This window comes from Pezoporus flaviventris, unplaced genomic scaffold (genome assembly GCF_033815535.1).
Source record: "Pezoporus flaviventris isolate CSIRO_AGI_PZ_B2104156 unplaced genomic scaffold, CSIRO_AGI_Pfla_v1 ptg000012l, whole genome shotgun sequence".
NCBI lineage: Eukaryota > Metazoa > Chordata > Aves > Psittaciformes > Psittacidae > Pezoporus > Pezoporus flaviventris.
In genome coordinates this window covers 69367-95545 of record NW_026892560.1, presented here as the reverse complement: position 1 = coordinate 95545, position 26179 = coordinate 69367, and the positions used below count along the sequence as shown (strand labels likewise).

The 26179-nt window shown below is 66.0% G+C and overlaps 5 protein-coding genes across 9 annotated transcripts; 1 reads left to right on the top strand and 4 right to left on the bottom strand.

The window, feature by feature from the left end:
• Positions 1 to 765: 765 nt before the first annotated feature.
• Positions 766 to 12885, bottom strand: PITPNM1 (phosphatidylinositol transfer protein membrane associated 1). 4 transcript variants are annotated; one of them, XM_061450923.1, is made up of 23 exons: positions 12748 to 12885; positions 10324 to 10538; positions 10119 to 10240; positions 7986 to 8207; positions 7099 to 7413; positions 6759 to 6854; positions 6512 to 6619; positions 6293 to 6354; positions 5971 to 6215; positions 5092 to 5281; positions 4887 to 4994; positions 4629 to 4777; positions 4195 to 4373; positions 3676 to 3882; positions 3306 to 3455; positions 3058 to 3218; positions 2865 to 2975; positions 2602 to 2718; positions 2301 to 2449; positions 2058 to 2207; positions 1531 to 1714; positions 1157 to 1285; positions 766 to 1067 (listed from the first exon to the last, which is right to left on the bottom strand). In XM_061450923.1, exons 1-23 carry the CDS (start codon positions 12823 to 12825, stop codon positions 798 to 800), a joined length of 3717 nt encoding a protein of 1238 aa, XP_061306907.1. In that variant the 5' UTR covers positions 12826 to 12885; the 3' UTR covers positions 766 to 797. The 4 variants fall into 4 exon arrangements, with proteins under 4 accessions (XP_061306907.1, XP_061306908.1, XP_061306909.1 ...); XM_061450924.1 differs by having other exon boundaries at positions 3058 to 3206; XM_061450925.1 differs by having other exon boundaries at positions 3676 to 3846.
• A 692-nt stretch (positions 12886 to 13577) lies between these two features.
• Positions 13578 to 14358, bottom strand: CDK2AP2 (cyclin dependent kinase 2 associated protein 2). Its single transcript, XM_061450954.1, has 4 exons — positions 14194 to 14358; positions 14008 to 14108; positions 13789 to 13921; positions 13578 to 13685 (listed from the first exon to the last, which is right to left on the bottom strand). The coding sequence occupies exons 1-4, from the start codon at positions 14282 to 14284 to the stop codon at positions 13618 to 13620; spliced, it is 393 nt and encodes a 130-aa protein (XP_061306938.1). The 5' UTR covers positions 14285 to 14358; the 3' UTR covers positions 13578 to 13617.
• A 1011-nt stretch (positions 14359 to 15369) lies between these two features.
• CABP2 (calcium binding protein 2) lies at positions 15370 to 17140 on the bottom strand. The gene is made up of 7 exons (XM_061450945.1): positions 17048 to 17140; positions 16794 to 16955; positions 16678 to 16708; positions 16473 to 16607; positions 16271 to 16380; positions 16036 to 16183; positions 15370 to 15940 (listed from the first exon to the last, which is right to left on the bottom strand). Exons 1-7 carry the CDS (start codon positions 17117 to 17119, stop codon positions 15915 to 15917), a joined length of 684 nt encoding a protein of 227 aa, XP_061306929.1. The 5' UTR covers positions 17120 to 17140; the 3' UTR covers positions 15370 to 15914.
• A 975-nt stretch (positions 17141 to 18115) lies between these two features.
• NDUFV1 (NADH:ubiquinone oxidoreductase core subunit V1) lies at positions 18116 to 21647 on the top strand. 2 transcript variants are annotated; one of them, XM_061450939.1, is made up of 10 exons: positions 18117 to 18198; positions 19532 to 19614; positions 19692 to 19862; positions 19939 to 20122; positions 20204 to 20393; positions 20581 to 20793; positions 20862 to 21028; positions 21110 to 21191; positions 21294 to 21439; positions 21525 to 21646. In XM_061450939.1, exons 1-10 carry the CDS (start codon positions 18139 to 18141, stop codon positions 21606 to 21608), a joined length of 1380 nt encoding a protein of 459 aa, XP_061306923.1. In that variant the 5' UTR covers positions 18117 to 18138; the 3' UTR covers positions 21609 to 21646. The 2 variants fall into 2 exon arrangements, with proteins under 2 accessions (XP_061306920.1, XP_061306923.1); XM_061450936.1 differs by having other exon boundaries at positions 18116 to 18198; positions 21110 to 21439; positions 21525 to 21647.
• Positions 21648 to 22122: 475 nt separating this feature from the next.
• Positions 22123 to 24347, bottom strand: NUDT8 (nudix hydrolase 8). The gene is made up of 4 exons (XM_061450953.1): positions 24139 to 24347; positions 23910 to 24042; positions 22460 to 22537; positions 22123 to 22358 (listed from the first exon to the last, which is right to left on the bottom strand). The coding sequence occupies exons 1-4, from the start codon at positions 24345 to 24347 to the stop codon at positions 22128 to 22130; spliced, it is 651 nt and encodes a 216-aa protein (XP_061306937.1). The 3' UTR covers positions 22123 to 22127.
• Positions 24348 to 26179: the final 1832 nt, after the last annotated feature.

The window sequence follows — 26179 nt, the reverse complement described above, 5'->3', positions numbered from 1 at the left end:
GGTGCTTGTCCTGTCCCGTCCCCCCCCCCCCACGCTGCAGGAGCTCAAAGCTGAGCCTGTGCTGCTGCAGCACCCCAAGCCCCACAGCCCTCACTCCCCCCCTTCCATCCCTGCTCTACCAGCCCAACCCTCCTCTTGTGCAAGAGGTTTAACCACTCGTGACCTGCAGCGTCTTGTTGGCATCAGCACCTACCCAGAGCCACCCCGGGCTGCCTTTCCCTGCCGTCACCTGTCCCACATTGCTCATGACCCAACTGCTGTGGCGCAGGACCCGTGTGACACCATGGCCCCAGGCTTGTGGGTGCAAGTCCTGGTGCCAGCTACGGCTGGGGGGGGAACAGAGCAAACGTGAGGGCTCCAGCTCCTCATCTTTACATCGCTTTATTACACACCAGAACGGAAGAGAACAGAGGAAGCGCCTCTGAATCCCGCCCCTTCCCGGCCCTGCAGCACCCAACGGAAATAAATAAGAGGGAAGCAGGGAAGTGCCACTTGCCTTGGGGCCCCTCAGTGCTGCCCAGGGACCGAGGACCCTGCAGGGCCTTACTGCAGCTCCCCAGGGGACAAACCCCACCGGGCACTGCCCAGCAGCAGCTCTGCAGCCCCACAGGAGCAGGGGGACGGGGAGCTGGGGTGGCTCAGTCCCGAGGGGATCACTACAACCACCTCCCAGGACCCCTCGGGTCCACGGGGCCCGGTGCCCTCATCTCCTTCCCATGGGCTCGGTGCCCATCGCGGGCTCGGGCCCCGGTTGCCCTTGGCTGGCGGTGGTGGGGGGAGCGGTGCTGGGGCCACCCTCACTCCTCATCCTCCAGCTTGAGGCTGACGCTGCGGGGCTTGGCCCTGGGCAGCCCTGGGGCTGCTGCTGAAGGCCCTGCCCCGTCCCACTCGGCCTGGCTGGAGCCCCGCGCCCGCAGGAGCTGGTTCTGCTTGCGGAGGACGTCGACGGGCGCCAGGCAGCCGTAGGTGCCTTTGCCCAGCGTGGGCCGCGAGGGGCCCTTGGGTAAGTGGGCCTGGGCTGCTGCCTCGAGCTGGGCAAGGTGGGCTGCGTAGCCCTCGGACACGAACTGTGGGACACACAGACATGGCGAGCTCCCCCCGTGGGTCAGCAATTGCCCCCTGCAGCTCGGGCCCGGCCCCAGCCCCACCACTGTACCTGGCACTGGTTGGTGAACTTCTTGATGGCCCGTCCCACGATGTAGATGCTCGTTGGTGGCAGCCCCAGGGAGCTGTACACGGAGATGTCCTTGGTGGAGCCGTAGCCAGCAATGATGTTGATCTCTGCCTGCCCACGGAGAAGAGGACAGCAGCGTTAGGGCAAGGACCAGCCCTTCCCGCAGGGACACCCTTGGTTTATGGGGTAGATGCAACACCCACAGGCCGGGACCACCCCTTCGTGCCTGGGAGCAGGTGCCAGCCCCATCGTGGTTGAGCTCAGAGCATCCCCACACTGACCCCCAGGACAGCCCACAGTGCCCCATCGCCACCACCAGCCCCATGCCCCCTGCCCAGGGCTGTCCCTGTGCCCACCTCGGTGTGCAGGCTCTGGAGGAAGGCGGTTTTCTGGCGCAGGGGGTCGTGGGTGAGCCCGTCGCAGAAGGACACGGAGCCGTAGGGGAAGTTGTGCTGGGAGAGCCAGGCCACCACGCGGTGCTTCTGCATGTCCGGGCGCCCCGTCACGTAGATGATCATGAAGCCCAAGTCCTGCCAGTGCCTAGGAGGGGACGCACGCTGCTGCCAGGAGCCCGTGTGGGGACGCTCCTGCATCCACCAGCGCAGCACCCGTGGGTGCTACCTCCACAACCTTCCTCCTCCCAGCGGGTTAATCGAGGCAGAGCTGCGGGTACCACAGCAGGCTTCAAGGACCATAGCCAGGAGAGGACTCCTTGCCCACAGGAAGGCGTCAGCGCGGAGATGCTGCGCAAAGGGGGTGCTGGGAGATCCCCCAGCTCCTCCCTAGGACATCAGCCTGCTCCGGTGCCCCCACGCCGCCAGTTTTCTTGTCACCTCACCACGAGAGGAGGGGAGAACATCCCCTTTACATGAAGGGCACCTACCGTACTACATCCACAGCCCCTGCCCGCACTTTGGGGTCATTGCCCATGATGGAGACGCTGGCGGCGAAGGAGCCGTCGATGCTGAACACGATGCACTCGGTGCCGGGGGCCACCACGGTCAGGTACGCCTCGGCGAAGCTGTGGTCCCCCCTGGGGTGGGAGAGTGGCAAGGGCTCAGCTCCAGCTCTGCCCCAAGGGCTGCAGGAGGGGAGCCGAGGTGGCTCCAGGCACCCGGCTCCTCACCTCACCACCATGCGCACGGGGTAGATGCCGATGGCCAGAGCTTTGTCTGGAGGGATGGTGAAGGTCAGGCGCCCGCTGCCGCTCGTCACCTCGGTGCCGTAGTACATCCACTTCCCCGACAGCGGTTGTGTCATGACGTAGATGTCCACCTGCAGAGGGAAAAGGGCTCAGTCCTGCTGCATCCCCAGCCTACGCGTCCTTACAGCCCTCTGCCACCACCCTACAGAGGGTCCTGGTCACCACAGCCCTGACACCGGCCCCGTGCCCTGCCCCACGGTGGCACCCATGAGCCCAGCGGTACCTTCTCCCCGGTCAGTGTCACCATGTCCAGGGGGCCGTACATGAAGCGCCCGGTGAGGACCTGGGCTTTGCCCTCGCACACGATCACGTCGCAGACCCGGTGGTTTGCCGTCATGTTCTGCAGGGACACGAGGGCCACAAAGGCCCATGGGTCTGGGGGACCAGCCCAGCCCATGGGAGCAAAGCAGCGCCATGCCCCCATGAACGGGATCCAGCCGGAGCTCTGGGAAAGGGTCAGGATCCCAATGGCCATGGGACACGTACCCGGATCTTCATCTGCGTGCGCCGGCGCTGCCACTTCTCCCTGGGGATAGCGGGGCTGTAGGTGGAACCCTCCTCATTCTCTGCTGGCTGCGACTCCTCCTTCTCCATCACCTGCCCGGCAGCAGGGTCCCAGCTCAGCTCCAGCGGCCCCCGTGGGGCTCTGCTGCCCACCCCACCGCGGTGCCCACCATACCTGGCGTAGGATGAAGGCCACCACGTCGGAGGATTCCCAGTAGCTGGCATGGAAGAGGTGGGGCAGGGTGATGGTGGGGAAGGCAGTCAGGGCTTCGGGGCAGTACAACAAGTAGTCGATGCGCTTCCGGCCCCACCAGCGCTCCAGGACTGGGGGGAGAGCTGGAATGAATCCCTCCTTGGACCTTAGCCCACCTCGTGCATCCCAAGGTGCTGGTGTGCAATGGGATGGGCATGGACGGCACTCACTCTTGACGAGTTCACTGGTGCTGGCAGGATCGGGGGGCTCTACAGGCTCACTGCTCTTCCAGAAGCCCCCGAAGCTGCCGGTGGGGGTAGGAGGGGTGGCCAGGTCCACCTTGGGCAGGAAGAGGGCAGAGTGCATCTGCAGCGTATCCGCTGTGGGGAGAGATGGGTGAGGACCCCCTGGGGACACCAATTACCCTGGGACCCCCCTCCAGCAGAGCCCCAAAGGCGGGGGCAGAGCTTGTGGATCACTTTCCCCCCTCCCCAGCTGGGCTCCTGCAGTGCTGGGGGTACTCCGGGTACCCCAGCATGGCGCTGGAGCCCATAGCACACCCCAGGGTGCCCAGGACCAGCCCTGTGACGGGGTGCTCACCCAGCAGGGAGGAGGTGCCATCACCCAGGGGGTACTTCTGGTAGCGGGGCACGCTGAGCGGTGGGACAGCGTGGAAGGCCTTGGTCAAGAGGGGCTCCAGACGAGAGGCGCAGGGGTCGGCCGCGTGGAAGAGGTTGTAGATCTGCTCACAGGCAGGATGCAGCTGAGCCACTGGTGAAGAGAAGGTGTGGGGGGGGAGGATTGGGGCTGCCCAGCCTGCACGGTGAGGAGCCCAACTGGGACAGGGCACGAGGGCTGGTGGGGCCGGGCCAGCACAGCTCAAGGCCCGGGAGGGGGAAAAGCAACACCCAGCGACAGGAAAGGCGAACCCAGGCCACCAGTGACAAGGCAGGGCTGGCACAGAGGAGGGGCACACACGGATGCGGACAAGCACAAGGGGCTCAAACCCAAGCAGGGCTCTCGGGGGACACCACAGAGGGGTTCAGGCTTGCAGGGAGCACGACTCGAGCTCCCTAGGGAGGGCTGGGGGCAGGCACCACGGCTGGCAGGGGTCCTCACCATCCAGAGCGGGCATGACGGTCTTGCGTAGCGCGAGCACCAGCCCCAGCGGGGAGCCAAAGAGGAAGAAGCCGGATACCTTAAAGTCGAGGCGGGTGCTGGCACCCTCTGCCCCATCCAGTGCCGTGGTGCTGCTCCGCGATGCCTCTGGCTCCAGCGCAGCCTCGCTGGCCTGCAGGCTGGGACAGCAGGGCCAGTGGGCACGGGGAGGGATGAGGGGGAACATGGCCCCGCTGCCACCAGCCCAGGGGCAATGCTGGGCCTGGCATGGCCCCATGGAAGCAGCAGGGGAGCTCCAGCAAGACCCCACCCCGTGCAATGCTCCATCCCAGGCTGGTGCAGATGGGAAGTTCACCCTTTCCATAGAGCACAGAGTTAGAGGGGAGATCAGCAGCATTCCCACAGGGAGCTGTTGGCCATCCCCTCGCTCTCACCTGCCCGAGGAGCTGTGACAGTGGCTCTCGCCCTGCTCCCTGCAGAGTGGCTGCGGCCCTGGCTCGGGTTCTGATCCTGCTGCTCCATCTGCTCCATCAGCCAACGGGTCCCGGCCGCCGCACAGCTCCGGGGAGATGGGCTCCATGCTCTGCAGGGACCAAGGCAGTGAGCACCCAGCCCTGCTTGCCCACCACCACCACCAGCACCCAGAGGTGCAGACCCCTCCTGAGCACCCCCGGCAGGGTGCTGGTACTCACCAGGCTGCCGCGGCGGCTGCTGCCACGGCTGCCCCCGGCACCCACCCGGGTCTGGCAGAGCGCATCGAAGCCCAGGATGCCCCCCACACAGTCCCCCAGCAGCACCACCTGCGGACAGCACGCACCCATGGCAAGGGCGGGGGGGGGTGAAGGACACAGCCCCCAGGCCCTCCACAGCCTTTCCCCCCCCCCAGATCCCTCTGACCTGGCCGCAGAAGCCGGCTCCCTCCCTGGAGCGCAGGAAGGCTCCATAGGCCTGGTTGGCACGAGCCACGACGGTGCCCAGGGCGTGCAGGTAGCTCCCCGAGGAGGTGGCCAGCAGCGGGAGGGCTGCCAGGGGGATGTGGTCCTGGCTGCTGTACAGCCTGTCCGTGTCGTGGCTGTAAGGGCTCAGCCTGGGAGGGACAAAGGGAAGGATGAACGGGGGCTGCCCTGGTGTCCTCATCCCACCCCATGATGCTTGCTCGCCACAGGTTGCTGCACCAGGAGTCATGCCCAGCCTATTGCGTGTTCTGGATGCCACAGACAGAATGAATCATGGAAGGGTTTGGGATGAAGGGAGCTGAAGGCTCCTCCGGCTCCAACCCCTGCCATGGGCAGGGACCCCTTCCACTAGGGCAGCGTGCTCCAAGCCCCTGTGTCCAACCTGGCCTTGATGGGGCAGCCACAGCTCTGGGGGTGCAGCCCAGGACATGGGGGGGGGGGGGTCTGGGATCAAGCAGTCACTGAAGCCAGGTCATGGGGAGCTGCTCCTCACCCAACATCCCCAAGTCCTTCCCCTCAGGGCTGCTCCATCCAGTCCCCCCCAGCCTGTGTCTATGCTGGGGATTGCCCCAAGCCAGGGTCAGGACCTTGCCCTTGGCCTTGTTGAACTCCACGAGGTTCCCATCTCTCCAGATCCCTCTGGGTCCCATCCCTTCCCTCCAGTGTATCAACCACACCACCCTGCTCGGCGTCATCAGCGGAGGCTGGCTTTGACCCCACTCTCCAAGGCCACCACTTCCCCGCTCCCCTCCCGCATCCCCGGGATGGTTTTCCATGGGGACAGCCCCACGGCACCCCCCCCCCCCCCCCACATCCACACCTGGAGACCAGGGCATAGGCAGCGGCGCAGATGGGGGGACAGGGCACCAGGCGCAGCGCCACGTGCCCCAGTGCCTCGGGGAAGTGGGCACGGGCGACAGCGTCGAAGGTGGCCGCCAAGGTCTGCACGTCCGCCTGCTTGGAGCCCGGCTCCCCCGAGCCCTGGTCCAGGATGTTCCCGCTGTGCAGGATGAGGAAGAGGACGTGGATCTGGCACGCGGGGGCCGCGCTGTCCGAGGAGCTGCCCTGCGGGGAGGGGAGCGCTGCTGTGGTACCCCCAGCCAGGAGCACGGCCTCAGGGCTGGGATGAGCAGGACACGCACCTCCGAGAAGCTGGATGTCCCCAAACCTTCTCCATCCACCTTGGCACTGCTGGTTCCTTCCCCTGTGAAGGCACAGCCCTGGTGAGCTCCCCTGGCTGAGCTCTGGCTGTGGTCACACAGCTCTGGTGAGCCCAACTGGGGTGGTCCAAGTGGGGCCAGCCCCCTCTCCCAGGGCACCCGCACCAGGGTTTGGGGCTGGACCCCCCCTTCACCACTCACCCAACGCCTCACCCAGCTCCATTGGCTGCTCCAGCGTGTCCAAGAAGTCATTGGAGCTCCACTTGGTCATCTCCTTGGCAAAGACCTCGTCGCTGTCAGACAGGTCCTCTGTGGTGGCATGGGGGGTGGGGGGGGCATGGCAATGGGGAGCACCCCTGTCCCTGCTCCCCAGCCCCGACAGCCCCCTGCCAGGCACGTCCAGCCCACACTGAGCTGGTGCCCCCCGAAACACCGACCCCAGCCGTACCGTGGGCATCGAAGAACTCCTCCTCGGAGCTGTTCTCGGAGTCACGGGCGATGTTCTGCATCCGCCACTCGGACAGGCTCTGAGGAGACACCCCCCCTGCCACCGGCGTGGGGTCAGCACCCAGAGCCCCCCACGGCAACACCCTGCTCCTGCCCTATAGCTCCTCCCTGTTCCTCCACGCAGAGACCCCCAGGGAGAGGCACGACCACCCCGGAGGGCACCCAGAGCCCCCCTGCAGAGGAGGCACCCAGAGCCCCCCAGAGAAGACCCAGGACAGGCAAGAAAGGGTCCCCCAACATCTCAGACAGGGCTGAGGTCCATGCAAGCCCTGGTCTCTCACCTCCATGCTGAGAAGAGTAGGAAGACCGGGAAGAGGTGGACCACTGCTTGGCAAAGGTATCATCAGGGGAGACATCGGCCTCCTGCTGCGCCTCGGCCCCTTCCTGCCCGCTGGCACGTCGGGGTTCCATCCTGCCCTCGGAGCTGGGCCCGGCCATGGGGGGCTCCTCGGCCCCGCTGCACTTGCCCATCTTCTGAGCCAGCATCTGAGCTGTCTCGTCCTCCAGCTGCCGGATGTCCTCCATCGTCAGGTCCGTCCACTCGTCCTGCCAGCACCAGGCCTGGCGGTGGGCACGGAGCATCACCTTCCGCAGCCCTGGTGGGGAGGGAGCCCATGGGAGCACTGGGGGCAGGGCTGGGGCCCCCAGCATGAAGAGGCCGTGGAGCTGTTGGAGCAAGGCCAGAGGAGGCCACGAGGACGCTCGGGGGCTGGGGCAGCTCCCGTATGGAGCCAGGCTGAGAACACTGGGGCTGCGTGGAGAGCTCAGAGCAGCTTCCAGTGGCTGAAGGGGGCTACAGGGATGCTGGGAAGGGACTCTTCATTGGGGACTGGAGTGACAGGACAAGGGGTGATGGGTTCAGACTGAAACAGGGGAAGTTCAGGTTGGAGATAAGGCAGAAGCTCTTCCCTGGGAGGGTGCTGAGGCACTGGCACAGAGTGCCCAGAGAAGCTGTGGCTGCCCCATCCCTGGCAGTGCTCAAGGCCACGTTGGACACAGGGGCTTGGAGCAAGCTGCTCCAGTGGAAGGGGTTGGGGTCAGAACTGAGTGAGCTTTAAGGTCCCTTCCAACCCAAACCATTCCACAATCCTATGGCTCTGGGGCTCCCCAGGCCAACCCCCCAGCAGCACCAAGGGCAGCTGAGTGCTCCCCAATGCTCCCAACTCACCCACATCATGGATGAACTGCTCGATCTTGGACTGCATCCCCCAGTAGCGAAACTCCACCTTGCAGAGCTTGTAGGCACACATCAGGGGCCCGGTGCTGGGGGCCTCCAGCCAATCGTCCCCCAGCGGGCCCCGGCCTGTCTTGCTGGAATGGTAGAGCTTGGGGTCCTCCTCGGGCTTGTATTCCCCAGGGGAGATGGGGTCACGCACGATGTCGATGGTGTCTGCGGAGGGAACAGTGTCTGTCACCCTGTGAGGGGATGCTCGGGCACAAAAACGTGTTAAAATGCACCAAAATCAGCAGGGAAACCCCCAAAATTAGTCCCACAATGCACGCACCCAACACAACCGGTAGCAAACGCTCTCCATCCTGCAGCTGCCCCCCTTACACCCCAATAACAAGGCATGGAGCAAAACCCCTTGAGCCCCCATCGAGCTGGGGGGTACAAGAGCAACATCCCCCAAAACAGCACTGAACCCCCCAAAACTGAGGGATGGCACCGGGAAACCATGATCCAACAGACCTCTGGGTTGGACATTCAGGCTCAACCCTGCAGTTGGGCTGCTCCAGCCTAGCTCCCTCCAGCCCCATCTTGGGGGGGGTGCCAGGACCTTCTCATGGGGCTGTCCCCAAGCCATCCCCATCACCCTGCAGTTATTTGCCCCCAGGGTATCTGCTGGCCTCTTCCTCCAGCTTGGGCTGGAAAAAGGGGGCGAAAAAGGACTTTTAAGAGTCAAAAAGGTGCAGTCCAGGTGCTTTGCCCCGTGCTGAAACGCAAAGTGCCCCAACGCACATCTCCCCGGCACGCCATGGGGTGGGAAAGCACCATGGGCTGGTGCCCACACTGAGCAGCAACAGAGGCTGAGGGGACACCCCAGGGCTGGCCCCGCTGCCTGTGCTGCCGTCCCCTGTGTGCAAAGGGTAAAGCCCCATCCGCAGCCACATCAAGGGAAGCAGGGGAGCTCCAAGCCCATAAAACCCCACGGCCAGCCCTGGGATGATGGCACCAGGCTTGGCCACAGTGCCTTTAAAGCCGAGCCTGCCGGGCTGGCTGAGCAGCTCGGCTGGCAGCACGCTGTGGTTGGAGCCAGGCAGGACCTGCCAGGTCCTGGCAGGGCAGCTCATGCGACAAGCAGCAGGGCTGGTTGCTTCTAAGTGCAAGGAGCTTGGCAAGGCCCTGGGCCCCCCGCTGCCCTTTGCGACGTGAGATGGGGCCGAAATCAGTGCTATGGGGGAGAGGGAAAGCAAATCCCAGCGGGACCTGTGCTGGCGACGGTGACAGATCCCCCATGGGGGACACAACGGGCCCCATGGGGAACCCATAGATGGCACGCCGGGAGGGAAAGCGGGCAGGAGAAGGGGCACGGGGCTCTCTGCGCTCATCCCTGGTGGCGGCAGGGACCGGATCCATGGTCCCCAGCCCCGAGCTCCGGCATCCCGGCCGGACATCCCCGCTGCTGCAGGAGCCAATGAGAGAAATAGGTCAGATGAATCATTTCCTCCCGGTGCCTATTTTAGGCCTCCATTTTAAGAGCAGCGCGTCACGCTCTGCGCTCCGGTGCCCGAACCCACCGCATCCACCGCGCCGGGAAAGGCCGGACATGGCAACCGGAGCCAGCGCGGCCGGCGGGGAGGGAGGAATCCCAACGCCCGGGGGGGGGGGGGGGCTCCTGGCAGTGCCCATGAGAGAAGCACTGGAAGGGTCGAGACTTGGAGAATGATCTGGAGCAGGGAAAGCAGGCCTGGGGAAACGGGGACAGGCTTTGCCGGCTCCAGTGCTCCCTATGGAGGCCGCTGTGGGATCCCAGAACGGGGTTGGGAAACAAAGCTGGGACAGGGAAGGAGAGGGGAGGACCAGGAAAAAAGAGGGCTGCAAACCAACCTATAGGTTAAGGGAAGAAGGCAGAGCACACCGTGAGCCCCAAACCATCTTTAGGTGGAGCCTGGTTTAGCAGCACCGCCAAAAAGGCTTGGGCAGGGAGCTCGGGATAAGGACTTTGGGGCACAGGCCCAAAGCATCCCCGCCCCACAAGGTCCAGCGCGAGGAGCGAAGCCAAACCCCGCGTGCAGCAGAGCCCCACGGCTCTCCACGCGGGAGCACCGCGGGCACCAGCGCGTCCCGCTCCGCACGCACCCAGGACCCTCTGCCTCTTCTCGGCGGCGCTCAGGTTGAAGACGTTGGGCTGCTGCCCCGCGTCCTGCCGGTAATAGGTCTCGATCTCGATGGAGAACTTCTCCACGAAGGGACACGTGTACCTGTGGGGACAAAGCGCTGAAGCCACGGCCGGCCCCACATCCCGCCCCACTTCTCCCCCCCCCCAGCCCCGTCGGGCTCCTACCGGGTGCGGGTGTAGGGGTAAGCGTTCCAGGACTCCTCCTCCACCTGCAGCGCGGCCTTGGGGAGCAGCGCCCGGAACCAGCTGGGGATGTGGGAGCCCACATGGTAAACCTTGTGCGTGTACTGCCCGCTGCCGCCGGGGCCCTCGCTGTAGGGCCGGTTGGCCAGGATCTCCACGCCGCTGCCCTCGCCGCTCGACTCCTCCCGGCTCTTCTTCTATGGGGGGGGGGGGGGGAATGGAACCCACACGCTGCCCCACAAGCTGCATAGCACCGAGGCCTCGGCTCCTCACCGGGGGTCCTGGGGGCTCCATAGCCCCCTGGACCCATGAGCTTCCCCACCCCAGCACCGGGAGCCCGGCTTGCTTCAGGGGCCCCAAAGCCACCCGAACCTCACCGATAGCTCTGCAGCCTGTCAGGGCCTCGGGGTCAGCCTCAGGGCCCCATGGGCTGTGCTCAGCCCCACAGCCCCCACCCCATGCTCAGCCCCACAGCCTCCCCATGCTCAGCCCCATAGCCCCCCCCCATGCTCAGCTGCATAGACAACCCCATGCCCAGCCCCACAGCCTCCCCATGCTCAGCCCCATAGCCCCCCCCATGCTCAGCTGCATAGACAACCCCATGCCCAGCCCCACAGCCTCCCCATGCTCAGCCGCATAGACACCCCCATGCTCAGCCGTATAGACACCCCAAGCTCAACCCCATAGCCCCCATCATGCCCAGCCCCATAAGCCCCCCCATACTCAGCCCCATAGCCCCCATGCTCAGCACCATAGCCAACCCCCATGCTCAGCAGCACAGCCCCCCCATTGCTCAGCCCCCATAGCTGCCCCATGCTCAGCCCCACATGCTCAGGCCCATACCCCACCATACTCAGCCCCATAGCCCCCCCCATACTCATCACCATAGCCCCTCCCATGCTCAGCCCCATAGCCCACCATTCTCAGCCGCACAGCTCCCCATGCTCAGCCCCACAGCCCCCCCCATGCTTAGCCCCATAGCCCCACATGCTCAGCCCCATAGCCCCCCCCATGCTCAACCCCATAGCCCCCCCATGCTCAGCCTCACAGCCCTCTGCACCACCCGTGGTCCATGCTCAGCCCCATAGCCCTCTGTATCCCTCCATGCTCAGCCCCAGAGCCCCTGCACCCCCCATTGCTCCATGCTGAGCCCCACAGCTCTCGGCACCCCTCACACTCAGCCCCACAGCCCCTGCACCCCCCATTGCTCCATGCTCAGCCCCACAGCTCTCGGCACCCCTCACACTCAGCCCCATAGCCCCTGCACCCCCCCTTGCTCCATGCTCAGCCCCACAGCTCTCGGCACCCCTCACACTCAGCCCCATAGCCCCTACACCCCCCATTGCTCCATGCTCAGCCCCACAGCTCTCGGCACCCCCCATTGCTCCATGCTGAGCCCCACAGCTCTCGGCACCCCTCACACTCAGCCCCACAGCCCCTGCACCCCCCATTGCTCCACGCTCAGCCCCACAGCTCTCGGCACCCCTCACACTCAGCCCCACAGCCCCTGCATCCCCCATTGCTCCATGCTCAGCCCCACAGCTCTCGGCACCCCTCACACTCAGCCCCATAGCCCCTGCACCCCCCATTGCTCCATGCTCAGCCCCACAGCTCTCGGCACCCCTCATGCTCAGCCCCATAGCCCCTACACCCCCCCTTGCTCCATGCTGAGCCCCACAGCTCTCGGCACCCCTCACACTCAGCCCCACAGCCCCTGCATCCCCCATTGCTCCATGCTCAGCCCCACAGCTCTCGGCACCCCTCACACTCAGCCCCATAGCCCCTGCACCCCCCATTGCTCCATGCTGAGCCCCACAGCTCTCGGCACCCCTCACACTCAGCCCCATAGCCCCTGCACCCCCCATTGCTCCATGCTGAGCCCCACAGCTCTCGGCACCCCTCACACTCAGCCCCACAGCTCTCGGCACCCCTCACACTCAGCCCCATAGCCCCTGCATCCCCCATTGCTCCACGCTCAGCCCCACAGCTCTCGGCACCCCTCACGCTCAGCCCCACAGCCCCTACACCCCCCATTGCTCCATGCTCAGCCCCACAGCTCTCGGCACCCCTCACACTCAGCCCCATAGCCCCTGCACCCCCCATTGCTCCATGCTGAGCCCCACAGCTCTCGGCACCCCTCACACTCAGCCCCACAGCTCTCGGCACCCCTCACACTCAGCCCCATAGCCCCTGCACCCCCCATTGCTCCATGCTCAGCCCCACAGCTCTCGGCACCCCTCACACTCAGCCCCATAGCCCCTGCATCCCCCCTTGCTCCATGCTCAGCCCCACAGCTCTCGGCACCCCTCACACTCAGCCCCACAGCCCCCCTCAGACTCAACACCTCAGCCCCCCCTAGCCCGCGCTCCCTACACCCCTCAGGCCCCCGCGCCCGCCATTCCCCACCTGGATCATGTAGAGCTGGGCCACCTGGTACTCGTCCAGGCTCATGGGCAGCAGGATGCGGTACTCCTTGATGAGCATGGCTCCGGGGGGCAGCGCCCGCAGGGCCGCCCGGGACCCGGCCCCCGCTCAGCCCCGCTCCGGCCCGGCCCGGCCCGGCGCCCGCTGCGACGCTCCGGGGCCCGCCCCGCTCCCATGGCAACGCGCCCCCCGCCCGCTCGGCTCCGCCCGCCGCTCTTCGGTACCACTCGGCACTTTTCGGCTCCGCCCCCCCCCCCCCCTTCGGCTCCCTTCGGCTCCCCCCGCCGAACCTGCGCTGCTCCGTGACATCACAGCCCGCCGTGACGTAGTAGGGGGGAGCCGTGACGTCAGAGGCGGGGGAGGAGGCACGGGCAGCACCGAGGCCGCCCCCCCGGGCCCGATCCTGCGGGCAAGGAACGGCCACGACCGGAACCGGCACCGGACGGGGCTTCCCTTAGAACCAGCCCTTGATTTTAGGGCAAAAACCGCGTTTTGCTCATTCCTGCACGGCTCAGACCCCACAGCACCGGGGCACCCCCCAACCCCTGCCCCGGTGCCACCGGTTGCAGCCACCAGGGCACCAAGACCCCTTCTTATCCGTGTGCCCCCCTCACCACCCCGGCTTCCCAACCCCCCCCGCCGGGAGCCACAACCGGAGGCAGAGCCCCAACCACGTCCTTTATTTATAAAAACACGCATTTAGAAAGAGCGGAGAGCGCGGGGGGGGGAGGGGAAGGCCGAGGGCAGCACGGCCGCTCCCCCCCCCTACACCCACCCCCCCCCCCCCACCGCCGCCGTCAGCGGGGCAGGGACACCGGGGCTCCCGGCGGGGGTCCCGGGGGGCAGCAGCCGTTACGTGCGGGCGTTGCGCTCTGTCTCTGCCAGGCACTCCCGGACCAGCGCCCGGGCGTGGATGATGCCTGCGGGGAGAAGCACAAGGGATAAGCGCGCATCAAACCGGGGGGGACAAGACGAGGAGGCACCGGGAGCGGTGGGGAAACGGGGACCCGTCCCCGGTCCTACCGCGCTTCAGCCGCTCCATGGCGCTCTTGCTGCCGGCGTACGTGGGCCGGATCTCCTTCCCCATCTCCTCGATGACGGAGAGCAGGTCGGTGTAGGTGCTCTGCGAGCCCTGAGCCCCGGGGGGCTTCATCGCCTGCGGAGGGGGAAGCACGGAAGGGTGAGGAGCGGCCCCGCTGCCCTCCGTCACCCCGGGGCCAACCCCGCCACCCCCGGCCTCACCTGCACGTAGCCCATGGACGGCGGCCCGAAGTCATTGAAGAGGGGCCGGAAAGCGGCGGCGGCGCCGGGGACGGAACCGGAGGGCGAAGGGACGCTCGTGGCTACGAGAAACGCGGAGTTACCGGTTGCCCCCCGGCCTCCGGTGCCCTCCCCTTCCCTTCCCTTCCTCCGCGGGGCCGCGCTCACCGGCGGGAGGTGCCCCAGGCCCCGGCGGGGCGGGGCTGGCGCTGGCGGCTCCGGGGTTAGCTGGGGCGGGAGCGATGGGCTTGTAGGACATCCCCGACGGCCGCCCGCCGCTCCCGGCGCCCTGCAGCGCGGCGGGGCTCGGTGAGCGGCCCCCGCGCTCCCCCGGCCGGTGCCCGCCGCTCCTCAGCTCAGCTCAGCCCCGGAGCCCCGCGGGCGGGGGGAAGCGGAACCGCGGGGAGCGAGGCCCCGGTGAGCTCTGACCCGACCCGACCCGGCCTCCGCCGGCACCGCCGCTCGCCCTGATGACGCGGGAGGGCGTGCGACGCCGCGCTGACGTCAGCGCGCCGCCTGCCCCGCCCCTTTCCCGGGTCACCGTGGAGACGCGCGGCGTCAGCCCCGCCCCTTTGGGTTTGGGTGGAAAAGAGGCGGAAATGGTTAAAAACGGCCCTAAATCCAGCCCTTAACCCAGCCCTGGCCGCGGCACTGAGGGCCCTCGGCTATGGGGGGCTGAGAGCCTCCCCAGTGCCCAGCCCCGTGCCCAGTCCCTGCCCTGCTCCTGCTGCCGCACTGGTGCTGGTGCAGTACCAGGATGCTGGGGGCTTCTTGGCTGCCTGGGCACAAGCTGCTCCTGCTCAGCTCCAGCAGCTCCTTTCCAGCCTGGAGCGTTCCATGGGGCTGCTGTGGCCCAGGGTGAGGACCCAGCACCGAGCCTGGTTGGATCTCACACCAGTGACCACAACGCAGGGATCCAGCCTGGCCGGATCCTTCTTGCAGAGCCTCCCTATCCTCCCTCCAGCAGATCAACTCCCGCCCTTGGTGTCATGTGAAGTGACTCAGGGTGCCCTCCGTGCCCTCATCCAGATCATCAATGAAGATAGCAAACAGCACTGGCCCCAACCCCAAGTCCTGAGGGCCACCACCAGTGACCTGTCACCAACTGGATGTGACACCTTGGTGTGTCATCCCCCCCACGAGCCCCATGGCCCCAGCAGGGTGATGGGAAAGGATCAGGGATGAGGATCCCCGGTACCGGCCCCACCAGTCCCGGTGCTCCCCCCCCCCGGTAACACCCACCCCACCAGGACAGGCGGTGCCCCACAACTTGTGCCTAAACCCCACACAAAGACAAAGCAGCGGCCACGCAGCTGATTTCTTTTCATTTCAAAAGGGCAAATTTCACCCCCAAGTGCTCCCAGGGCAGGATCCTGCCGCTCCCACACGCTGCTCCCCATCCGCAGTGGAACCGGGATGCTTCATTCCCGGCTTCTTCCCTGCAGGATGTCCCGGTTGAAGCCCTGAGGAACGTCCACCCGGGCCCGGGAAGCAGCGGGATGCCCGGCCCCGGCCACCTCTGGGGTAGGTAACGGGGGACAGGCAGCGGGATAAACCCGGAATCACAGCGTGGGGGGACAGGGTTGGGTGTGGGAGCCAGGGGGAGGCTGGGGGGCTGAGCGGGGAGGGCTTTGGGATGAGCTCAGGGCAGAAAGGGGAACGCTGAGGGCAGAGATGAGGGCGAGAGCAGCCAAAGCCCAGCCCGGTGGCATCCCCGGTGCCCACCGCCACACTGGGACCTCGGCACAAAGCCAAGGATGAGGCTGAGCACCACCGGTGAGGGCCTTGCCCCGGGCTTGGGCACCGGTACCAGCACCGGTACCGGGTGTCTCCGTGGCCCCCTCCTCTTCATAAGGCACGGTGCGGTCCCGTGTTGGCACACGCCGTCCTCAGCGCGACATCATCCGCACAAACTCTGCCAGCGGGGGAATACACACGGAGCATCCCGAGCATCCCTGAGGATGCTCCGGGTCCCACCCCCCCCCACCTTCCCCAGCCCCTCCATCCTACCTTCGAAGTCCACCAGCCCGTCCCCATTGAGATCCACGTCCTTGAGGATCTCGTCCACCTCGCGGTAGTTGAGCTGCTGCCCCAGCAGCTTGCGCATGGCCTCCCGCAGCTCTGCCACGCTGATCTGCCCGTCGCCGTTGGTGTCGAACTGCGGGCGAGCACCCAGGGGTGACGCCGCCCTCGGGGCGCCGCCAGGTTCCCCCGTCCCCCCCCATCCCCATCGCCGTCCCCTCACCTCGCGGAAGGCGTCGCGCAGCTCCTTGATCCCGATCATATCCGCTGTCTCCGCCAGCATCTTGGGGCCCATCAGCTCCACAAAGTCATCGAAATCCACTTTGCCCCCGGCTGTGACAGGAAGGGGGGGAACAGGGCGATGTGGGGCAGGCAGGGTGATGGGGGGCTCCTCCCCCCCCCCCCCCGTGACCCCCCCCACATACTGATCTGCTGGGACAGCTCGATGAGCTCCATCTCGGTGGGCATGTAGCCCATGGTCCGCATGCACTCGCCCAGGTCCTTGTAGCTGATGTAGCCATCGCGATCCTTGTCGAACTCCCGGAACGCCTGCTTCAGCTCTGGGAACACCGTGGGACGTCACCGCACGGCACCGCACGGCGCCCCGCGGCACAGACCCCCAGCACTCACCTTCGATCTCTTCAGGCCGCAGCTCTCGGTCCTGGCATAGGGAGAACACGGCAAGTGCCAACGGAAGGGTCCTTCTCCCACCGCCCCCCCCACCCCGTGCCAGCTCACGTGCGTACCCGCTGGGTGATGGCGATGCTCTGCCGCAGGAAGATGCAGGCCGGCCCCACCAGCCCCTGCAGCACCGAGTAGCCCTGCAACGGGGGGGACTGCGCCGCCTCCGACACCTCCTCGGGGTCCCCGGCACCGGGAGGCACGGGGCCGGAGCGTGGCTTCCCGTCCTGCAGGGACAACACGGGGTCAGCAGCGAGGAGAAAGGGGGGGGGCCTCATCTTCCCCCTGCTCCCACCGCGCACCCAAGGGCCGCCCGTACCTTGGGGAGCCTCCGCTCGGGGGTCTTGGTGCAGTTGCCCATGGCCGGGGCTGCGCCCGCGCCGCAGGGCATGCCCGGCCCCGGGGGGGGGGGGAGAAGGCCCAGGGTTAAGGGGGGGGAGCGGGAGCGGCTGTGCCGGGATTGGAGGTTTTTATGGAATATCTGGGGATATGCAGGGCAGCGGGGGGGGGCCGTGCCCGCGCACACGCATAATCCCCCGGATTATGCCCTGCTCCAGATGTGGGGAGCCGCCCAGCTGTTCCCGGCCCCCCACCCTCCCCACGGGCTCCGGGGCCTCGCCGGTTACCTGCCGGGAAGCGGGGGGCAGCGGGGGCCCCGTCTCCTCGGAGGCCCGATGATGCTCCAGAGGGAAACACGCGCATCCCAAGGCGCTGGCGGTGCCGCGGCTCCGCCGGCCCCCAAACCGTGGGGCCGGGTGGACGCGGCGGCCGCCCTGAGCGCTCTGGGAGCGGTCGGGGGGCGCGGGGCCGCCGGTGCCCCGCCGGGTGGGTGCTCGGAAGAGGAAGAACATGGCAACAGCCGCCGCTGCCCGCCGGTCCCTCTGCCACCCTCGGAGCTTGGCAGGGGGGAAACCGGATCCCCGCGGCCCTGCGCTCGGCCCGGCCCCGCTCCCTCGCCGGGTCGAAGGCAGGGCCGGTGCGGGGGGAACAGGGGCACAGACAGGGCTGCGGCGGGGGCAGAGCGGGCCCGGGGGTACCGCGGGTACCGGGGGGCCCGGTTCGGAGCAACGGAGCCCCCGCAGGGAGCAGGGAGGGGGGCATCGGCACCGGGCGCCCCGGGGGGCACCGGGGGAGGTCGAGCGGCGGCCTCCGGTTACAGCCCGAAACCCGACCCGCGCCCGGGGCACGTGGCGGCGCGGGGCCAGAGTGGCCACGCCCCCTCCCCTAAGCCACGCCCCATCCACGGTCATGTAACCACGCCCCTCCCTCCCTGAGACCACGCCCCCCCCGTAGCCACGCCCCCTGCGCTGCTGTCACCGCTGAGGCGAGCGTCGCGTCGCTGGTTGGTGACGTCACAGCGCGGCGCCGCTACGGGGGCGGCTGAAGGTGACGGTGGTGCCGGTGCCCGCCATGGCCGCCCGGCAGCTGCTGGGCCTGCGCCGCCTGCCCGGGGCCGCGGCCTCCTTCTCGGTGAGAGCCCGCGGCGGTACCGGTACTGCGGCGGGTACCGGTGTTATCGGTGGTACCGGTACTGCGGGGGTTACCGGTGTTATCGGTGGTACCAGTACTGCGGGGGGTACCGGTGTTATCGTTGGTACCGGTACTGCGGTTGGTACCGGTGTTATCAGTGGTACCGGTACTGCGGGGGTTACCGGTGTTATCGGTGCTACCGGTACTGCGGCGGGTACCGGCGTTATCGGTGGTACCGGTACTGCGGCGGGTACCGGTGTTATCGGTGGTACCGGTACTGCGGGGGTTACTGGCATTACCGGTACTGCGGGGGTTACCGGTGTTATCGGTGGTACCGGTACTGTGGGGGTTACCGGTGTTATCGGTGGTACCGGTACTGCGGCGCGTACTGGTGTTATCAGTGCTACCGGTACTGCGGCAGTTACCGGTGTTATCGGTGGTACCGGTACTGCGGCGGGTACCGGTGTTATCGGTGCTACTGGTACTGCAGTGGTTACCGGCGTTACCGGTGCTACTGGTAGTGCGGTGGTTACTGGTGTTATCACTGCCACCGGTACTGCAGTGGTTACCGGTGTTATTGGTGTTACCTGTACTGTGGCTATCGGTGTTACTGGTACTACCGCAGGTACTGGTGTTATTGATGTTACCGGTACTACCTTGGATACCAGTGTTATCGGTGTTACCAGTACTACCGTGGTTACCGGTGTTATCAGTGCTGCCACAGTTACTGGTGTTATCAGTGTGACCGGTAGTACCGTGGTTACCAGTGTTATTGGTGTTACCGGTACTGCCACAGTTACTGTTGTTACCAGTGTTATCAGTACTACCAGTACTGCTGCAGTTACCGGTGTTACTGGTGTTATCGGTTCTTCCACAGTTACCAGTGTTATCAATGTTATCGGTGTTACCGGTACTGCCGCAGTTACCGGGGTTATCAATGTTATCGGTGTTACCAGTACTGCCGCAGTTACCGGTGTTATCGATGTTATCGATGTTACCAGTACTGCTGCAGTTACCGGTGTTACTGGTGTTATCGGTTCTTCCACAGTTACCAGTGTTACCAATGTTATCGGTGTTACCGGTACTGCCGCAGTTAGCGGTGTTATCGATGTTATCGGTGTTACCAGTACTGCCGCAGTTACCGGTACTGCCGCAGTTACCGGTGTTATCGGTGTTACTGGTACTGCTGCAGTTACCGGTGTTACCAGTGTTATCGGTGTTATTGGTCTTACCGGTACTTTCGCAGTTACTGGTGTTATTGGTGGTACCGGTGTTATCGGTGTTACCGGTACTGTCATAGTTACCGGTGTTACCGGTACGTGTCTCCCCGCAGACAGCACCCAAGAAGACGCAGTTCGGGTCGCTGAAGGATGAGGACCGCATCTTCACCAACCTCTATGGGCGGCACGACTGGAGGTGAGGACCGGGGGTCGGTGGGTGGGGGGCTGGATCCCGGTGCTGGTCCCGGTGCCACCGGCCGTGCCGCTCCGCAGACTGCAGGGCGCGCTGCGCCGCGGGGACTGGTACAAGACCAAGGAGATCCTGCTCAAGGGCGTCGATTGGATCCTCGCCGAGATCAAGGCCTCGGGGCTGCGCGGCCGCGGCGGCGCCGGCTTCCCCACGGGCCTCAAGTGGAGCTTCATGAACAAACCCCCCGATGGGAGGTGAGAGCCGGGACCGGCGCCAGCGGGCCCCTGCCCTTGTGCGGAGCACGGGGGTGATGGCGCCCGCCCCATCCAGACCCAAGTACCTGGTGGTGAACGCGGACGAGGGGGAGCCCGGCACGTGCAAGGACCGGGAGATCATGCGCCACGACCCGCACAAGCTGCTGGAGGGCTGCCTGGTGGCCGGGCGGGCCATGGGCGCCCGCGCTGCCTACATCTACATCCGCGGCGAGTTCTACAACGAGGCCTCCAACCTGCAGGTGAGGGCTGGGGGCACTGGGGGGGTGGGCAAGGAGGGGAGCCCCCCCCTGGCAGCCACGCGAGCCCGCTCTCTGCTGCAGGTGGCCCTGAGGGAGGCCTATGAAGCCGGGCTGCTGGGGGGGGACGCCTGTGGGTCCGGGTACGCCTTTGATGTCTTCGTGGTGAGGGGCGCTGGAGCCTACATCTGCGGGGAGGAGACGGCGCTGATCGAGTCCATTGAGGGCAAGCAGGGCAAGCCCCGGCTGAAACCACCCTTCCCTGCTGATGTGGGTACGGCGCTGGATGCTCCTAGGATCATGGGATGGGGTGGGATGAAGGGAGCTTAAAACTCCTCCAGCTCCAACCTCTTCCACTGGAGCAGCTTGCTCCAAGCCCCCGTGTCCGACCCGGCCTGAAGCGCGGCCAGGGATGGGGCGTTCCGGTGCCGGTGCCACCGTCGTGCTCTGCCCTCCTCCAGGTGTCTTCGGCTGCCCCACCACGGTGGCCAACGTGGAGACGGTGGCCGTGTCCCCCACCATCTGCCGCCGCGGCGGGGCCTGGTTCGCCAGCTTCGGCCGGGAGCGCAACTCGGGGACGAAGCTCTTCAACATCTCCGGCCACGTCAACAGCCCCTGCACGGTGGAGGAGGAGATGTCGGTGCCGCTGAAGGAGCTCATTGAGAAGCACGCGGGTAGGTGGCACAGGGCACGCCGGCGCCGGGCCCCCTTTGGGTCTCTCTGACCCCTTGTTTTTCGGCAGGGGGGGTCCGGGGGGGCTGGGACAACCTCCTGGCCGTCATCCCGGGGGGCTCGTCCACGCCGCTGCTCCCCAAGTCCGTGTGCGAGACGGTGCTCATGGACTTCGACGCCCTGGTGCAGGCGCAGAGCGGGCTGGGCACGGCCGCTGTCATCGTCATGGATAAATCAGTAAGGGAGCAGCCCCTTCTTTGTGCCTTCCCCCCAACCCCAGTGTCACAGCAGCGCCTTCACCCTCCTCTTCCTCCCCAGACCGACGTCGTCAAAGCCATCGCTCGCCTCATCGAGTTCTACAAGCACGAGAGCTGCGGGCAGTGCACGCCGTGCCGGGAGGGTGAGCCGTGGGGCAGGGGGCGAGGGGCACGGAGCCGTGGGGCAGGGTGTGGGTCACACCCACCCCCCCAACTCAACCCTCACGCCCTCCCCATCCCCGCAGGTGTGGACTGGATGAACAAGGTGATGGCTCGCTTCGTGCAGGGCAACGCGCAGGCGGCCGAGATCGACGCGCTCTGGGAGATCAGCAAACAGATCGAGGGCCACACCATCTGCGCCCTGGGCGACGGCGCCGCCTGGCCGGTGCAGGTGGGGGGAGCACTTGTGGGGCAGATGTGGGGCGGGGGGGTTGGTGGGAGTTGTTTCCCCACCCCATTAACCCTGCTCTGCTCAGGGCCTCATCCGCCACTTCCGACCCGAGCTGGAGGAGAGGATGCGGCGCTATGGGGAGGCCAAAGCCCGAGCGGCATCAGCGTAAGGCTGGGGGGGGGGGTGTTCTGCTGCTCCCTGCCTGGGTGGGGGTCAGAGCAGCTTGTGGGGCTCAATAAACGCTGCTGTGCTCGTGGGGCCTCTCCCTGCTTGAAGAGAGCAGCAGGAGGCGGTTGTGGGTCGGAAGTGTGGGAAGGGAGCAGTGGGGAGGGGCGCTGGGTCCTGCCTCTCTGGGAGCAGGGAATCTCTTAAGAGATCCCCAAGGATCAGCCCCATGGCCTCTCTATGGGGTAGGACATGGGGCAGCACCAAGCAGCCAGGGTGTTGCATGGCCCCAGGGCCAGCACCGCGGTGGCACCGCTGTTGCTCCTGCCGGTGCCAAGGGGCACAGCTCCGTGTCCTGTCCCCCCCCATGGTGCTGGCGCTGATGCCCATGGCACGAGCACTTCCAAACATGGCTTTTTACTCAGTCACAGTGTTCCACGATGGGCAGCAGCACCCACGGGGTAGGGGGGCAGCCCCATCGCCGCGGCCCAAAGAACCGCACAACCGCGGTGCCGCCGCGGCGTCAGGCGGAGCGGTGCCGGCCCGGCACCACGGTCTTGCTGCGGTAGCGCTCGGGCGCCAGGAGCTCCAGGGTCAGCTCGGTGATGATGGCCGTGAGCCCCCAGACCTTGTGGGGCCCGTTGAGGAACACGGGCAGGGTGTAGCCGTAGCGGCCGGCGGTGCGGAAGTGGGTGTAGCCCTGGTTCTCCTCCCGCAGGAGGTGAGCCAGGGGCAGGGTGAAGACCTCCGCTACCTGCGGCACAGGCGGGGGGGTGCCGGTGGTGGCACCGGGGGGGGGGGGGGCAGGACCGGGGCAGGGGGTGCTGCTCACGGGGCCGGTGCGGGGTCACCCACCTCGTCCGGGTTGGGAGCCAGCGTCAGCTTCTCCAGAGGACCCAGGTTGGCCACCACGGGGGCCACCGTCAGCCCCTGCTGCAGGGGGGGTCAGCGAGGGGTGGGGAGGTGGAACCCTGGCCCCAGAGTGCTGCCTGTGAGCCCCCTCCGTCCCTATGGTGTCATTGGTGACCCCCCCATCCCCATGGTGCCACCGGTGACGACTCCATCCCCGTAGTGCCACTGGTGACACCCCCTCCATCCCTATGGTGTCATTGGTGACCCCCCCATCCCCATGGTGCCACTGGTGACCCCCCCGTCCCTATAGTGTCATTGGTGACCCCCCATCCCCGTAGTGCCACTGGTGCCCCCTGTCCCCATAGTGCCATTGGTGGCTCCCCTGTCCCCAAAGTGCCATTGGTGACCCCCCCATCCCCACAGTGCCACCCATGACCCCTTGCATCCCACATGGGCACCCATCACGTGCCTGTCACCCAAATCTGCCTGCAGCCAGTGCCCTGTGTCCCTCTTACCCATATCCCAGTCACCCTGTGTGTGTCACCCGTGTTCCACCCCATATCCCTATAACCCATATACCTATAACCCCATATCCCTATAACTCAAGTCCTTGCCACCCCATGTCCATGTCCCACCCCATATCCCTGTCACGCTGTGTCTGTGTCACCTGTGTCCCACCCCATATCCTTATAACCCCATATCCCTATAACCCGAGTCCTTGCCACCCCGTGTCCATGTCCCACCCCATATCCCTATAAACCCACATCCCTATAACCCATATCCCTATAACCCCACATCCCTATAACCCCAGTCCTTGCCACCCCATGTCCATGTCCCACCCCATATCCCTATAACCCAAGTCCTTGCCACCCCATGTCCATGTCCCACCCCATATCCCTGTCACCCTGTGTCTGTGTCACCTGTGTCCCACCCCATATCCCTATAACCCCATATCCCTATAACCCATATCCCTATAACCCCACATCCCTATAACCCCAGTCCTTGCCACCCCATGTCCCTATAACCCCACATCCCTATAACTCCAGTCCTTGCCACCCCGTGTCCATGTCCCACCCCATATCCCTATAACCCCATATCCCTATAACTCCAGTCCTTGCCACCCCGTGTCCATGTCCCACCCCATATCCCTATAACCCCATATCCCTATAACTCAAGTCCTTGCCACCCCGTGTCCATGTCCCACCCCATATCCCTGTCACGCTGTGTCTGTGTCACCTATGTCCCACCCCATATCCCTATAAACCCATATCCCTATAACCCATGTCCCTATAACCCACATCCCTATAACCCCACATCCCTATAACCCCAGTCCTTGCCACCCCATGTCCCTGTCCCCCCGTGCCCGTGTCCCCCCCTACCCTCCCCACCCCATGTCCCTGCCCTAATGCCCTCGTCCCCTGTGTGTCCTTGTCCCGTCTCCGGTGCCCGGTACCCGGTCCGGCAGGGTCCGCAGCTGCCCCCACACGCTCGGCTCCCCCAGCGCCAGCCCCAGCTCCTCCCGCGTCTCCCGCAGCGCCGTGGCCACCGCGTCTCCGTCCGCCGGGTCCCGCCGCCCCCCGGGGAAGCTGCAAGACCCAAAGGGAGAAGGAGGGAGCGGGAGGGGGGGGGGGGGGGGGTGTTTAAGGCTCCGGTTCCCGGTGCTCGGTGCCCGGTGCCGGTACCTGACATCGCCGCTGTGGGGCCCGCCCAGGCTGCGGGAGCGCAGCGTGAAGAGCATCGCGGGCCGGCCCCGCACCGAGCACAGCGGCACCAGCACCGCGGCCGCCGCTGCCCCCCCGCGCCCCGCAGCCGCCGCCAACCGCGCCCGGCACCGCCGCTCGCTGCCGCTGCTCAGCAGAGCCCCGGGGTCCCCCGCGCCCGGCTCCGCCATGGCGGCACCGAGCGGGGCGGGGAGGACGTCCGGGACCGGCCCCTTCCCGACCGGCCCCACGGACCGCCCCCATGGGGCTGGCCCCGAGCGCAGCGGCAGCCGGCGGCACGGAAACGGCGCCTGAAGGGTGCGAAACGGCTCCTGACGGGAGGGAAACGGCTCCTAACGGGAGGGAAACGGCTCCTAACGGGAGGGAAACGGCTCCTAACGGGTGGAAACGGCTCCTAACGGGAGGGAAACGGCTCCTAACGGGTGGAAACGGCTCCTGACGGGAGGGAAACGGCTCCTAACGGGTGGAAACGGCTCCTGACAGAGGGAAACGGCTCCTAACGGGAGGGGAACAGTTCCTAACGGGTGTAAACGGCTCCTGACGGGAGGGAAACGGCTCCTAACGGGTGTAAACGGCTCCTGACGGGAGGGAAACGGCTCCTAACGGGTGGAAACGGCTCCTAACGGGTGGAAACGGCTCCTAACCGGTGGAAACGGCTCCTGACGGGAGGGAAACGGCTCCTAACGGGTGGAAACGGCTCCTGACGGAGGGAAACGGCTCCTAACGGGAGGGGAACAGTTCCAAACGGGTGTAAACGGCTCCTGACGGGAGGGAAACGGCTCCTAACGGGTGTAAACGGCTCCTAACGGGAGGGGAACAGTTCCTAACGGGTGGAAACGGCTCCTGACGGGAGGGAAACGGTTCCTAACGGGTGCGAAACGGCTCCTAAAGGGTGTAAACGGCTCCTGACGGGAGGGAAACGGCTCCTGACGGGTGTAAACGGCTCCTGACGGGAGGGAAACGGCTCCTAACGGGTGGAAACGGCTCCTAACGGGAGGGGAACAGTTCCTAACGGGTGGAAACGGCTCCTGACGGGAGGGAAACGGTTCCTAACGGGTGTAAACGGCTCCTAACGGGAGGGGAACAGTTCCTAACGGGTGGAAACGGCTCCTGACGGGAGGGAAACGGTTCCTAACGGGTGGAAACGGCTCCTGACGGGAGGGAAACGGCTCCTGAAGGGTGCGAAACGGCTCCTAAAGGGTGTAAACGGCTCCTGACGGGAGGGAAACGGCTCCTGACGGGTGTAAACGGCTCCTGACGGGAGGGAAACGGCTCCTAACGGGTGGAAACGGCTCCTGACGGGAGGGAAACGGCTCCTAACGGGTGTAAACTGCTCCTAACGGGAGGGGAACAGTTCCTAACGGGTGTAAACGGCTCCTGACGGGAGGGAAACGGTTCCTAACGGGTGTAAACGGCTCCTGACGGGTGTAAACGGCTCCTAACGGGAGGGGAACAGTTCCTAACGGGTGTAAACGGCTCCTGAAGGGTGCGAAACGGCTCCTAACGGGTGTAAACGGCTCCTGACGGGAGGGAAACGGCTCCTAACGGGTGTAAACGGCTCCTGACGGGAGGGGAACGGCTCCTAAAGGGTGGAAACGGCTCCTGACGGGAGGGAAACGGCTCCTAACGGGTGGAAACGGCTCCTGACAGAGGGAAACGGCTCCTAACGGGAGGGGAACAGTTCCTAACGGGTGTAAACGGCTCCTGACGGGAGGGAAACGGCTCCTAACGGGTGTAAACTGCTCCTAACGGGAGGGGAACAGTTCCTAACGGGTGTAAACGGCTCCTGACGGGAGGGAAACGGTTCCTAACGGGTGTAAACGGCTCCTGACGGGTGTAAACGGCTCCTAACGGGAGGGGAACAGTTCCTAACGGGTGGAAACGGCTCCTAACGGGTGGAAACGGCTCCTGACGGGAGGGAAACGGCTCCTAACGGGTGTAAACGGCTCCTGACGGGAGGGAAACGGCTCCTAACGGGTGGAAACGGCTCCTGACGGAGGGA